General features: G+C 33.9%; 1 protein-coding gene across 1 annotated transcript in view; it reads left to right on the top strand.

The window, feature by feature from the left end:
• SLC30A5 (solute carrier family 30 member 5) overlaps nucleotides 1–11878 on the top strand; it is a 32709-nt gene extending 20831 nt beyond the window's left edge. The window contains exons 6-16 of the mRNA XM_052659176.1: nucleotides 966–1053; nucleotides 2544–2620; nucleotides 2852–3022; nucleotides 3692–3980; nucleotides 4146–4354; nucleotides 4972–5129; nucleotides 5946–6075; nucleotides 8633–8840; nucleotides 9612–9838; nucleotides 10802–10930; nucleotides 11534–11878. Of these exons, the coding sequence (XP_052515136.1) occupies nucleotides 966–1053; nucleotides 2544–2620; nucleotides 2852–3022; nucleotides 3692–3980; nucleotides 4146–4354; nucleotides 4972–5129; nucleotides 5946–6075; nucleotides 8633–8840; nucleotides 9612–9838; nucleotides 10802–10930; nucleotides 11534–11704 (1857 nt within the window). The 3' untranslated portion in view covers nucleotides 11705–11878. The remainder of the gene's footprint in view (nucleotides 1–965; nucleotides 1054–2543; nucleotides 2621–2851; nucleotides 3023–3691; nucleotides 3981–4145; nucleotides 4355–4971; nucleotides 5130–5945; nucleotides 6076–8632; nucleotides 8841–9611; nucleotides 9839–10801; nucleotides 10931–11533) is intronic.
• Nucleotides 11879–12218: the final 340 nt, after the last annotated feature.

Here is a 12218-nt window from a genome sequence, read left to right as displayed (position 1 = left end):
CTGTGAAGTTCTGCAGAATCCTCGGTGCCCTCTTTGCAGCAAAAGTCTTAAGTTATAGTCTCCATGTTTGGGTATTGTTAATTTACCATGTCCTGATTCAATGAAAATTAGGAAATTTTAAATTGTATGGCTTATGGATACTGACTTTGTCAAAATACCTACCACACTGATAGGAAATTTATCAAGTATAGTGGTTATCTTGTAATGAATAAAAATCCTCATTTTGCACTTAAAATTTTTATTTTCTGAAAGTATCTGGTATTACACCTGTAAATTTGTAACTGGAGAATGTATAATAGTGCTATTTAGATTGCTTCTGTATGAAAAATTCTGAAGTACTTGCATAAACCTGGATAGTATGTCCTTCTTTTAATTTTCTTTTGTCAAAATCCTTTCCTGGAATGAGAACTTAAGAAGTGTGTCAGCTTTTAAGTGCATTATACCTTTACTAGATATTAGAGATGACTACTGATTTTCTTAACATGCCCTCTTAGTTCTTTTTCCCTAGAAGAATGATAACTAGAGTACTGACGTTATTGTAAATCAACTGTCTTCACTATTACTTGCATGTTAGAGAATAAAATGTCACTACTAATTATTCCTTAGCTACTTGAGCTTTTCAAATAGAAGCAAAGTAACATTTAAGAAGATTGGTTCTTTGAACATTTAATAGTTTGTGCATGGTAATATCCCTATTCATAGTAGCAAAGACACAATTGAAGTTGTCATTATTAAGTGTCTTAAAGTGCCCTGAAAACATACTGCAGAATTTATGGGAGCTCTTTACTTTTGCATCTTACTGTTAATACTATAAATTTACATGTATAGTATAAAGATTTTAATGTCAAATATTATTTTATCTTTAAATAGGTATTTGAAAAAATTTCTTTTACATTTGTATAGTCATGGTCTTAAAAATCAACACTTGAAAAAGCCACTCTTGATATTATTCTCTTCATTTTCAGACAAGGGGGGCTGCTTTTTTCATTATTGCTGTGATTTGCCTGTTGCTTTTCGACAATGATGACCTCATGGCTAAAATGGCTGAGCACCGTATCCTTTTGCAGAAGATGGGAGTTTTTTAGTCTTACGGAGAAACAGAAGACTGGCAGAATGGGAAAGAAGGAGTAACTGAATTAAACTAATCAATCGTGAATGAAGCTTTCATAGATTAATGGAGGTATTTTAAATCACTATTCAAATAGTGAATAAATTCATTCTAAGTTAAACATCTTATAAAGCACCCTGAATTTTCAGCAATTTTGGGACAATGAAAGAATATTTTAGAATGTTGTGGCGCTAATGTATGTATGTGTATACATATATATGTATGATTTACTCACTCAATAAAATCAATCTGTTTGCTCCCTTGTAATTTAACGATTTAAATAAATGCTCCCTTTAGAAGGCAGTGGCAGTTATTAAATATAAACTTTTTTGAAATTAAATGAAAAAACCTTTGGCATCTTCTTACCTGAAAGAAGTTTAAATTCCTTAATCTGGTATTCACTCCCTTGCTCTAAATTATTTCCAACTCAGCCCCCCCACTCCTCTCTTATATTGACTAAACCCAACTTCCAATCAAATATATCTACTCATTTTCCTCTGCAGACATGGCTTGTTCTTTCCTATCCACATACCCTTGCTGCTGCTAAGTCGCTTCAGTTGTGTCTGACTCTGTGTGACCCCACAGACAGCAGCCCACCAGGCTCCCCCGTCCCTGGGATTCTCCAGGCAAGAACACTGGAGTGGGTTGCCATTTCCTTCTCCAGTGCATGAAAGTGAAACGTGAAAGTGAAGTCGCTCAGTCGTGTCCAACTCTTAGCGACCCCATGGACTGCATGCAGCCCACCAGGCTCCTCCATCCATGGGATTTTCCAGGCAAGAGTACTGGAGTGGGTTGCCATTGCCTTCTCCACCACATACCCTTAGCCCTCTCCATTTAGCAGGGCTCAGAACACCAGTTTTGAATCTTCTGGTGATTGATACTGCTCTAAAACCTATTGATTAACTAAGACCAGTTTACTGTGTTACAGTGAAGGAGAATGGTATGACTTTTGCAAAACTTCAGGTTGACTGTTAAACAACTGTTGCCTACCCCCCCCTCTTTTGCTTGCTGCTTACTTTGCTGAGGTTTATGTTATCAATGACTAAGAAGTAGATTTAGGACTGAGTTTTACATGGCATTCCAAAAAAATCAACCTTAATTGAATCAGATAGGAGTGGTCCAAGGAGGTTCTAGTAAGTATGCATATGTCGTTTGGAGGTTATGTACTAAAATTTAACAACTATGCCTTAAGCACTATTATACTTGTCTTGGAGACAACAAAAGAAGTATATACAAGCCATTCTAATTTACAAATCATGTTCCCTAAATTAATTTTTTCATTATTTTCTTTTGTTTTTAAGGGAAACATAATTGAGGATAGTCAGGTTTGGGGCCCTCAGATTAATAAATAGTAAACCCCGAATAGTAGGTAAATTCCAGGAGGACTTCAGGATTCAAAGAGTTAAATTTTTTTCCTTTACTCCGACTCACTTAGCTGAAGGACATCATGACAGTGCTCTAACCCACATGCTTTACACAGCCATTGCCTTCTTAGGTGTGGCAGATCACAAGGTATGTTTTCTTTTCTTTGTTCTTAACATGAGAGATTCTGAAAAGTTAAAGCAACGATAACTTTAAAAGTGCATTTAAAATGTTTTACAATACTGCCAACCATTTAAGTAGTTCAGTAATTTGGGTTATGAAAGAAAACATGCTAGCTCCATTTCTTTAAATATTATATATTTAAGGCTTAAGTATTGAACTCTTGTGTTTCTAATAAGACTTATCTACTTTTACTCACAGGGTGGAGTATTGTTGCTAGTACTGGCTTTGTGTTGTAAAGTTGGTTTTCATACAGCTTCCAGAAAACTCTCTATAGATGTTGGTGGAGCCAAACGTCTTCAAGCTTTATCCCAAATTGTTTCTGTACTTCTCTTATGCCCATGGGTCATTGTTCTTTCTGTGACAACTGAGGTAAGAGCAGGAATTTATTGGTAATAAGTAAAATAAATTACTGTTACCTATAGATTTTAGTTCAGTACATTATATTTTATTTCAGTTTGATGTTGCAAGTGGCTTAAATTTCTTTGCATTTTCGTTATAGGTTTTGAAATTTTTTTTTTAATATTTATTTTTATTTATTTATTTGGCTGCACAGGGTCTTTTGTGGCATGTGGGATCTAGTTCCCCCACCAGGGATCAAACTAAGGGCCTCAGCATTGAGAGCTCAGAGTCTTAGCCACTGGACCACCAGAGGAGTCCCTGAAAATTTTTTAGAGTTAACTTTATTGTTTATAGAAAATACAAATCAAGTACTATTACATTTATATACCCATCCCTGTGGTAGTATTTAGCTGATCCCTTCAGTTAAATACTACCCAAAATAATTTAATACTTACCCAAAAACCCAAGGATTGCACATCACCAAGTATTTATAAAATTATTAAACCATAATGCTTCTTTTTTTAATACTTTGGGGAATATGAGGAAAATGTGACAATATCTTATAACTCATATTTTGGCATTTTACAAGTTGTATTGAATCATGGAAAAACTTGTTTACACATAAACGGATTAACTAAAATATAAGATGTGAACTTTATACCCATATGGTATTAACAATTTTTTTTTTTTAATTTCTAGAGTAAAGTCGATTCTTGGTTTTCTCTCATTATGCCTTTCTCAACGGTTGTTTTTTTTGTCATGATCCTGGATTTCTATGTCGAGTCCATTTGTTCAGTCAAAATGGAAGTTTCCAAATGTGCCCGCTATGGATCCTTTCCCATTTTTATCAGCGCTCTACTGTTTGGAAAGTTTTGGACACATCCGATAGCAGGCCAGCTCCGGGCTGTGGATAGAGCAGCACGCCAAGGGGGCACGGAGCACGTGCTTTCTGGAGGAGTGGTGGTCAGCGCTGTGTTCTTCACCTTATGTGAGCATTTCCCCTAGCAAGTTCCTTCCTGTGGATTCTGCGGCTCATTCACTCAACTGGGGAGTGTGTTCAGTGCTTACCTAGTGCTGAGAGATACTGTTGGGTTCTGTAGGTTAAACTTTTAAAATTTTTGTAATATATGTATTTTTTTTTTCCTTCTTTTAGCTGCCAACATCTTATCATCTCCTTCTAAGAGAGGACAGAAAGGTACCCTCATTGGATATTCTCCTGAAGGAACACCTCTTTATAACTTCATGGGTGACGCTTTTCAGCATAGTTCCCAGTCCATCCCTAGGTTTATTAAGGAATCACTAAAACAGATTCTTGAGGAAAATGACTCTAGGCAGATCTTTTACTTCTTGTGTTTGAATCTGGTAAGAGTTTTAAATATTAATGGCATATCTTGAAAGCTTAATCTTTTTTCTTTTCTTTCTTTTTGAAGGCTTAATCTTTTAATTTTGACAGTTCTGGTGTAATTTTTGTTATTCCCAAATAATTTTAATAGTTAAGAGGTGGGCTAAAATATTTTCTCTAGTAGAAAGATTACAGGATCTTATTCATACTGCTTAAACACTTTTGAGGTATTTTAGAGACATTGCTTTAGTGTGCCATTCAAGAGTAGCTTATAAAGATTCTTATGTACACCTTATGGGATCTCACTCCCAACCAGATTGCTAACATTTTCTAATCTATCTTATTGAGTTCTACAGACATGTAGATAAAGCTGTCTCCTTTTAAATAATTTATAAGATGGACATAACTGATTTAGCATGATTTCTTACCATTTATATGAAATGAGATTTCTTGTATGAGAATCAGTTAAGTAATGAAAGAGGCAGTATATCTTCAAGTAAGCTTTGGGTAATTAAGCATTAAATTCCTTATGATCAAATTCTGATAAGTTTATCTTAAAACAGTATTTCCCAATTGTTTTTTTGAGAAATAAAAACTATTCCCCTGTTGTTGTTGTTGTTTTTGGAACATGTTTTAGCTTTTTACCTTTGTGGAATTATTCTACGGCGTGTTGACCAATAGTCTGGGTCTGATCTCAGATGGATTTCACATGCTGTTTGACTGCTCTGCTTTGGTCATGGGACTTTTTGCAGCCCTGATGAGCAGATGGAAAGCAACTCGGATTTTCTCCTATGGGTAGGTACACTGATTTCAAGGCTTGTGTTAATAGCAAATTCCATCTCATGTGATAAAATTTTACTACCTTTAATACAAATTTAATTTTTCAGAGCCTAATTCTTCTTTAAAGTAGATAAGAGGAAATAAACCAAGCATTTGATAAATACTGAATGGCAATAAGCTTAAGACCATATTCCCTGACAAATCCTTCTCATAGATAGATAGCAAAAATCAGTTAAATAGTGAGCTGTTTGGCCAACAGTGTTTCTTTGAGGTCATGGAATGTGCATGTTCATTCACATCTTTGCTGTTAGAGAATTCAAACTTTGAAGTGACTATACATGCAGTATCCTTTCACTAAGTGAATCATTCAGTGAATATTAGAATCCATGATTTGTGCAGAGTATTTTGATAAAGACCTACTATAAATAGGTTAATAAATTCAGCTTATTTTCAGCTGTTTATATTTTGAAAGATGGATGAGCCAAAGATACAAAAAATCTTGATACAAGCTGAATCTGTGTGTTGTGATAGATACAGAGAACATCAAAGTCTTGAAAGAGAGAAAAGTAACTTCTTGCTAAGAAATTAGGACAGGCTTTGTATAAGAGGGGACACTGAAGAAGGACTCTGATAAAACACATAAAATCTCAACAAACATATAAACCTTCCAGCAGTAGTATGATATTTAAAATGTTGGTAATTTTCAAGTCTTACTGTTTGTGTAGTTGAAAATCTGGACTCATTTCCTCATTTATAACATAATAATGTTTATATTTTTAAAATACTTCATTTGTCAATTTCCTTTTCTAAAAATATATTCTCCATTTTTAGGTATGGCCGAATAGAAATTCTCTCTGGATTTATTAACGGGCTTTTTCTAGTGGTAATAGCTTTCTTTGTGTTTATGGAGTCGGTGGCTAGGTTAATTGATCCTCCGGAATTAGACACACACATGTTAACAGTAAGTCTTTTCATTTTACTATTTGAATTTCTACTTATACTCATACAGCTATTTCCCTACTAATGTTTAACTACTTGTAATTATTGACCTAACAAGGTTTTTATTTTTTTTTTTTACTCAACTTCCTATCTTGCTATTTATATTTACACTGCTGACTCTTAGAAATTAATTAATACACCTTTCTCCAGTACATTGGTAGTCAGAATATTAGATGACATTCTAAAACATGGATTGTTTCTCTGCCTTATTAAATGTTCTTGTTTGAAGATGTGTTTTTAGGTACCTGAGGAAATTTGCAAAGACTTTATTACTCTGAGTTAGTGCTGCGGTGGCTCAGTGCTCTCCCTGCGCCCCTTAACCTCTGCATGTGCTTCTCCTTGTCGTTCTCACACCTTTCCCACATTCTGCCCGTTTAGCCTGCACTTCCAGTGTCACCTCTGGTGGGATACCTTCCCTTCATCCCTCTCTTCTCACCACAAAGTATGTTAGATTTCCCTTTCTGAATATTCCCATTATATCTGTGCAGTCTTCTTATAGCAACTCTGACTTAAAGCTGTTGTTTAATTTGTCATTCTTCCACAATTAAGATGTATTTTCAGGACCTGAATTGTGTATATTAACTCTTAAATTTTAGCACCTGGCTTATAATAGAAAGCCAACTATTAATTGGTAGGGATTTTTTTTTGTAATATAGTCGAATTTTTATTATAATGTTATGTTAGTTTTCGATCTACCACAAAGTGATTCAGTTTTATATATATATAAATACATATATATATTCTTTTTTACAGTCCACTGTTAATCATTAAATGACTAAAAACAATTATGAATCTTGTTGATGGAAGCGTATATTAAATGTTTTTGAATTGTAGTTTGGATATATATTTTGGATTTTTAAATGCTTATATCTTTGACCTTTAATATTTGCTACGGAAATATTCACACAAGGGTATAGGGGTGCACCATTCATTGTACCATTGTTTATAATGGTACAATGGCAGGGAAAAAAGAAAAACAGTGTTCACCAATGAAAGGACTAGTTAAATAAACAGCACTCATACAATAGAATACTACACACCTACTAAAAAGAAAGGTATATCAATATATGCTGGCATGAAAAATATTTACAGTATGTACTAAGTGAAAAAATACATAAAATAGTATTGAATATGATCCTGTTACTGATTTTTAAAAGGTATATATGTATATTAGTATTGTGCATAGAATATACACCATCCTCTTAGGAGAGACTAATTCTTAGAGGGGTCTTTCACTTTGTTATTTATTTTCATTCTGATGAAATATAGAAACATGAAGTATTTCTCAACAGAGTAGAGTATTTATGATCTAATGAAGTCTCTGCAGTATTTTATTTCATTCAAAATTCATTAACACTCTTCAGGATCATAAAGCTGACTGAAGTTTTAAAATCTGACAGGCAGATGGTCTGAGTCATGAGAAAAAGTAAATAAGTTCTACATATGTTTACTACAGACTACAAAGCTAGTCTCTTTCTAGCTTTGAAAATTAATTAAAATATTCTGTGCCCTTAATTTTATATGTTCTTTTTATAAAACAAATGGATTTCTCTAAAGGAGAAATTGTAGATATATGTAAGTTAAATAGTGCCATGAGCTACTACTTCAGATCACCTTGTAAGAGGTGTTAATGAAGGTAAGTAACTTTGTTTATCCTCTGAGGTGTTATTGTGGCACCATTAAGTCAAGATAATCCCACTTACTTTTTGAAAAAATGCTTTTTCATTATACTTTTTTTTATTTTGGGAAATCTTACTATAGTTAAGACACAATAAGACTACGTTTATTTGGAGTCCACTCATTAGTAAATTACAGTCATTGTCTTTTAAAGTATTGACATTTACCTAGTAATATAAATGAGATTTCAGATACAGTGTATACATGCTCTAGTTAAGCAGTACTTTCAAACTCTTATTTAAATAAACAAGACAAAACTTGAGCATCATTTACTTATTCATAAACCCTGAATCCGGAGAAGGCAATGGCACCCCACTCCAGTACTCTTGCCTGAAAAAGCCCATGGACAGAGGAGCCTGGTGGGCTGCAGTCCATGGGGTCGCTAAGAGTCGACACAACTGAGCGAATTCACTTTCACTTTTCACTTTCATGCATTGGAGAAGGAAATGGCAACCTACTCCAGTGTTCTGGAGAATCTCCAGTGCCTGGAGAATCCCAGGGACAGTGGAGCCTGGTGGGCTGCCTGCCGTCTACGGGGTCGCACAGAGTCGGACACGACTGAAGCGACTTAGCAAACCCTGAATCAAGTACACTTTTATTCTTAATCATTTAATTAAAGCAAACCTAAATCCTTTTACTTGTCAGCACTTTGGTATTTGAAACTTAAGTGCTGCTTCTAAAATATTCTAAAATTCACACTTTAAAATTTTTTCTAATTAATGAGGTTTTACTATATTTTCAAAACTGTAAACCAAAAAAAAACGTATAGCTGTATAGTAAGTTTTAGATAAATTTTTTTTTTTAATTACAAATTTAAAGGTTTCTTTCCTCTTTTTTGCTAGCCAGTCTCAGTTGGAGGGCTGATAGTAAACCTTATTGGTATCTGTGCCTTTAGCCATGCCCATAACCATAGCCATGGAGCTTCTCAAGGAAGCTGTCACTCGTCTGATCACAGCCATTCACACCATGTGCACGGACACAGTGACCATGGGCACGGTCATGGCCACAGCCACGGATCTGCTGGCAGAGGCATGAACGCTAACATGAGGGGTGAGTCCTGGCCAAAAACTGTCCTACCTTTCAACTGTTCTGAGTTGATACTGTATTAAGAATTGGGCTTCTGGTACAATTTTATTTAAAAAAAAAAAAAACAATCTGTAGCTAAGAGATCTAAAATCATCTGTTATAGAAAATGCCCACAAATGTTCATAAATGTCAATTTTTTTAAATGAATTATTGTAATTATAGAGTCTCTTTCATTGTAACACTTGAATAAATATTAGTTGCAAGGGAAACTGTTGTTATGCATTTTCATGTAAAGAATTAGGAAATGTTTCTTGTACTGTAAAAAAAATACAGGGGAAGTATTTATCATTTATGTGATATTTATTCTGATATTTATTTGTTTGGATGTGCTGTGCAGCTTATGGGATCTTAGTTCCCCAACAGGTGATTGAATCTGTGCCCTTGACAGTGAAAGTGCAGAGTCCTAACTTCTGGACTCGCAGAGAATTCCCCATTCTGGTAGTTTAAATAATTTGACTAAAGTCAAAAGTTGGCACATGTATGATTTCTAGGAATCCTTCCCAGACAAACTACACCATCGTAAAACTCACCACATTGTGAATAGTTGCCCAAATCTTTATTTTCACCTCTATGCTATGAATTCCTTGATGAAGTGAGGAGGTTTAATCATTTGGAAGTACCAGCCCCTAGCAGAGTACCTGGTGGATAATAGATATCCTGTGATATTTGTATAATGAATAAAAATCTAAATTAGATGTGCTTTAATTTTTAATATTTTGTATGCCTTACTTGTAGGTGTATTTCTACATGTTTTGGCAGACACGCTCGGCAGTATTGGTGTGATCGTATCCACCATTCTTATAGAGCAGTTTGGATGGTTCATTGCTGATCCCCTCTGTTCTCTTTTTATTGCTGTATTAATATTTCTCAGTGTTGTCCCACTGATTAAAGATGCCTGTCAGGTTCTACTTCTGAGGCTGCCACCAGAATATGAAAAAGAGCTACATATTGCCTTAGAAAAGGTACTGTTTATAATTTCCTTACTATTCTTCTTCCTTTTAAAATAGTATTTGAAATTAAGTTGGCCTAATGAGATGAAAATGAAAACGACAGTCTTGTAGAAAATGAACTGAAAATATGGACAGGCAATTCATAGAAAAACCAGACACAGAATATATTTCAACTTGTAGTTTGCCATTTAATATTATCTGCTGATGAACAGTTGGCATGTTGACTATATAAGGTATAACATTTTAACCACACTGGTTTCATAAATAAAATTAGTAAAGTTTTCTCACTTTCTCATAATTGGTATCTACTAAAAAAAAGTTTTTACTGTGTCCTACTAAAAAAAGTATTTTACTTCAAAACTAATATACGTCCATTACAGAAAGTTTTAAAGTATAAAAAAGAAAAAATATATATAGTTAGTTTCACCACCTGGAGAGAAATACTTTTGAAAAGTTATTTTTCTATGTAAAAATACTTTAAAAATAAAAATAGCCAAAAAAATGTTTTGTACTGCTTTGTAAATTTTTTCCCATTGAATTTAACCAGCCTGTATTGTTGAACATGAAGGCTATCTTTTGAATGTGTTATCTCAAATATAAAATAAAACTTGAACATTTGTATCAGTATAAAGGAAAACAGGTAGTTCACTAAACATATCTGATGTTTAAAACAGGTAAAGTGCATGTTATATAGGTAAAAATAGGCGTGCACCCATTGTGTATAAAGGCGCCTGTGTAACCCTGTTCACTTCCTATTCCAGACTTCCTTCCCTGGCATCACTGCCAGGTCAGTATTGTAGACACCTTGACTTGTAGTTGTCCCTCCTGTTCCCTTCTAAATTCTAGGCTCTCCTTACTGTTGTTATTATTATTTTTAATCAGCTTAATAATGGTTCCTGGATCAGAAAGACTGCTCTGTGTTCAGTAAATTAGCCTTTCAGGTCCATTTATATCCCCTCTCCTTTTATCTGACAGCTACAGAAAATTGAAGGATTGATATCATACCGAGACCCACATTTTTGGCGTCATTCTGCCAGTATTGTGGCAGGAACAATTCATATACAGGTGACATCTGATGTGCTGGAACAAAGAATAGTACAGCAGGTAATCCTCTTAAGTTTTTAAAATAATTTCAGTTGAGGTAATTCATAAGTAAAATTGTACACATTATAAGTTCTACAGCTCGATAGTCACTTAATTTTTTAAAAATATCAGCCTTACAGCTGTCCAGGGATAGCTTTCTTTTTTATATTTAGATTTGTTTTATATCCCAAAATAGTAAAAATAAAGTCAGTCTTTATTATGTGGAGGACAAGCTTAAGTTAATGTAAAAAAAAGTTCATTTGTAATCCACCGTGATTACCAACAGATGGTCAAGAAATAAGTTATTATAAATAGTCCTAAGTTAATAATAATAAAGTTGGCAGGGTGGCGATAAGGATGAAAACAGTTCCTGTATCCCTATTCTGGACCTACTGAATTGAAAACAATAGCTGTTTTCCTTTACACTTCTGAATGTCAATTCAGTGAGCTACTGGCCTCCTAACAGATCGTATGTAATATTTGACCAGCTAAATAATAAATGTTACTTTAAGGACTTATAACTGACTATCTGGCTGTTTTTTAAAATGTGATATTCATTATTTAATCCATGTGCACTAAATGCATTAATCTAAATGCTTTTCAATGTATGGATTTTTATAACAGGTTACAGGAATACTTAAAGATGCTGGAGTAAACAATTTAACGGTTCAAGTAGAAAAAGAAGCATACTTCCAACATATGTCTGGCTTGAGTACTGGATTTCATGATGTTCTGACTATGACAAAACAAATGGAGTCCATGAAATACTACAAAGATGGTACTTACATCATGTGAGATAACTTGGGAATTACTGCTGGGGTTTGAACAATGAAGATTAAAAGGCCGGGTATTTATAATACCACCAGAAGGAAGAAAATTGCACATAATTGTACAGAAACATTTTGTTGCTTTTGAAAAAATTTTTAAAGCTCCCTAAAGTTGGATCAAGGAATCTTTCTTAAAGGAAATTTAAATACAGAATGAAGCATTAATTGTACAAGTGAAATAATTGTTGAAATTATGTGTAAAATAGCAAACTTGAAATTTGAGTGAATGTGATGTAATATCACATCATCTTCAAAAATGAACATACAATGATGGATTCAAGTGAAGACCAAGATTACTTCTGTGTGTTTACTTTCCGCCAGAAAGCATCTCCACTGTAAATAATGTATGTAACATGTTTATTACGAAGACCCAAATGAAAAAAATTTAGTCACTTTTTTGCATAGCCCTAGGATAAAATAGGAATAAAAGATCTATATTTATGGACTTTCTGTATATAAAACTGGTTTCTAATTATAACTTA

The sequence above is a fragment of the Budorcas taxicolor genome, chromosome 20, assembly GCF_023091745.1.
Source record: "Budorcas taxicolor isolate Tak-1 chromosome 20, Takin1.1, whole genome shotgun sequence".
In the NCBI taxonomy this organism is placed as follows: Eukaryota; Metazoa; Chordata; class Mammalia; order Artiodactyla; family Bovidae; genus Budorcas; species Budorcas taxicolor.
This window is presented reverse-complemented; position numbering and strand designations above follow the sequence as displayed.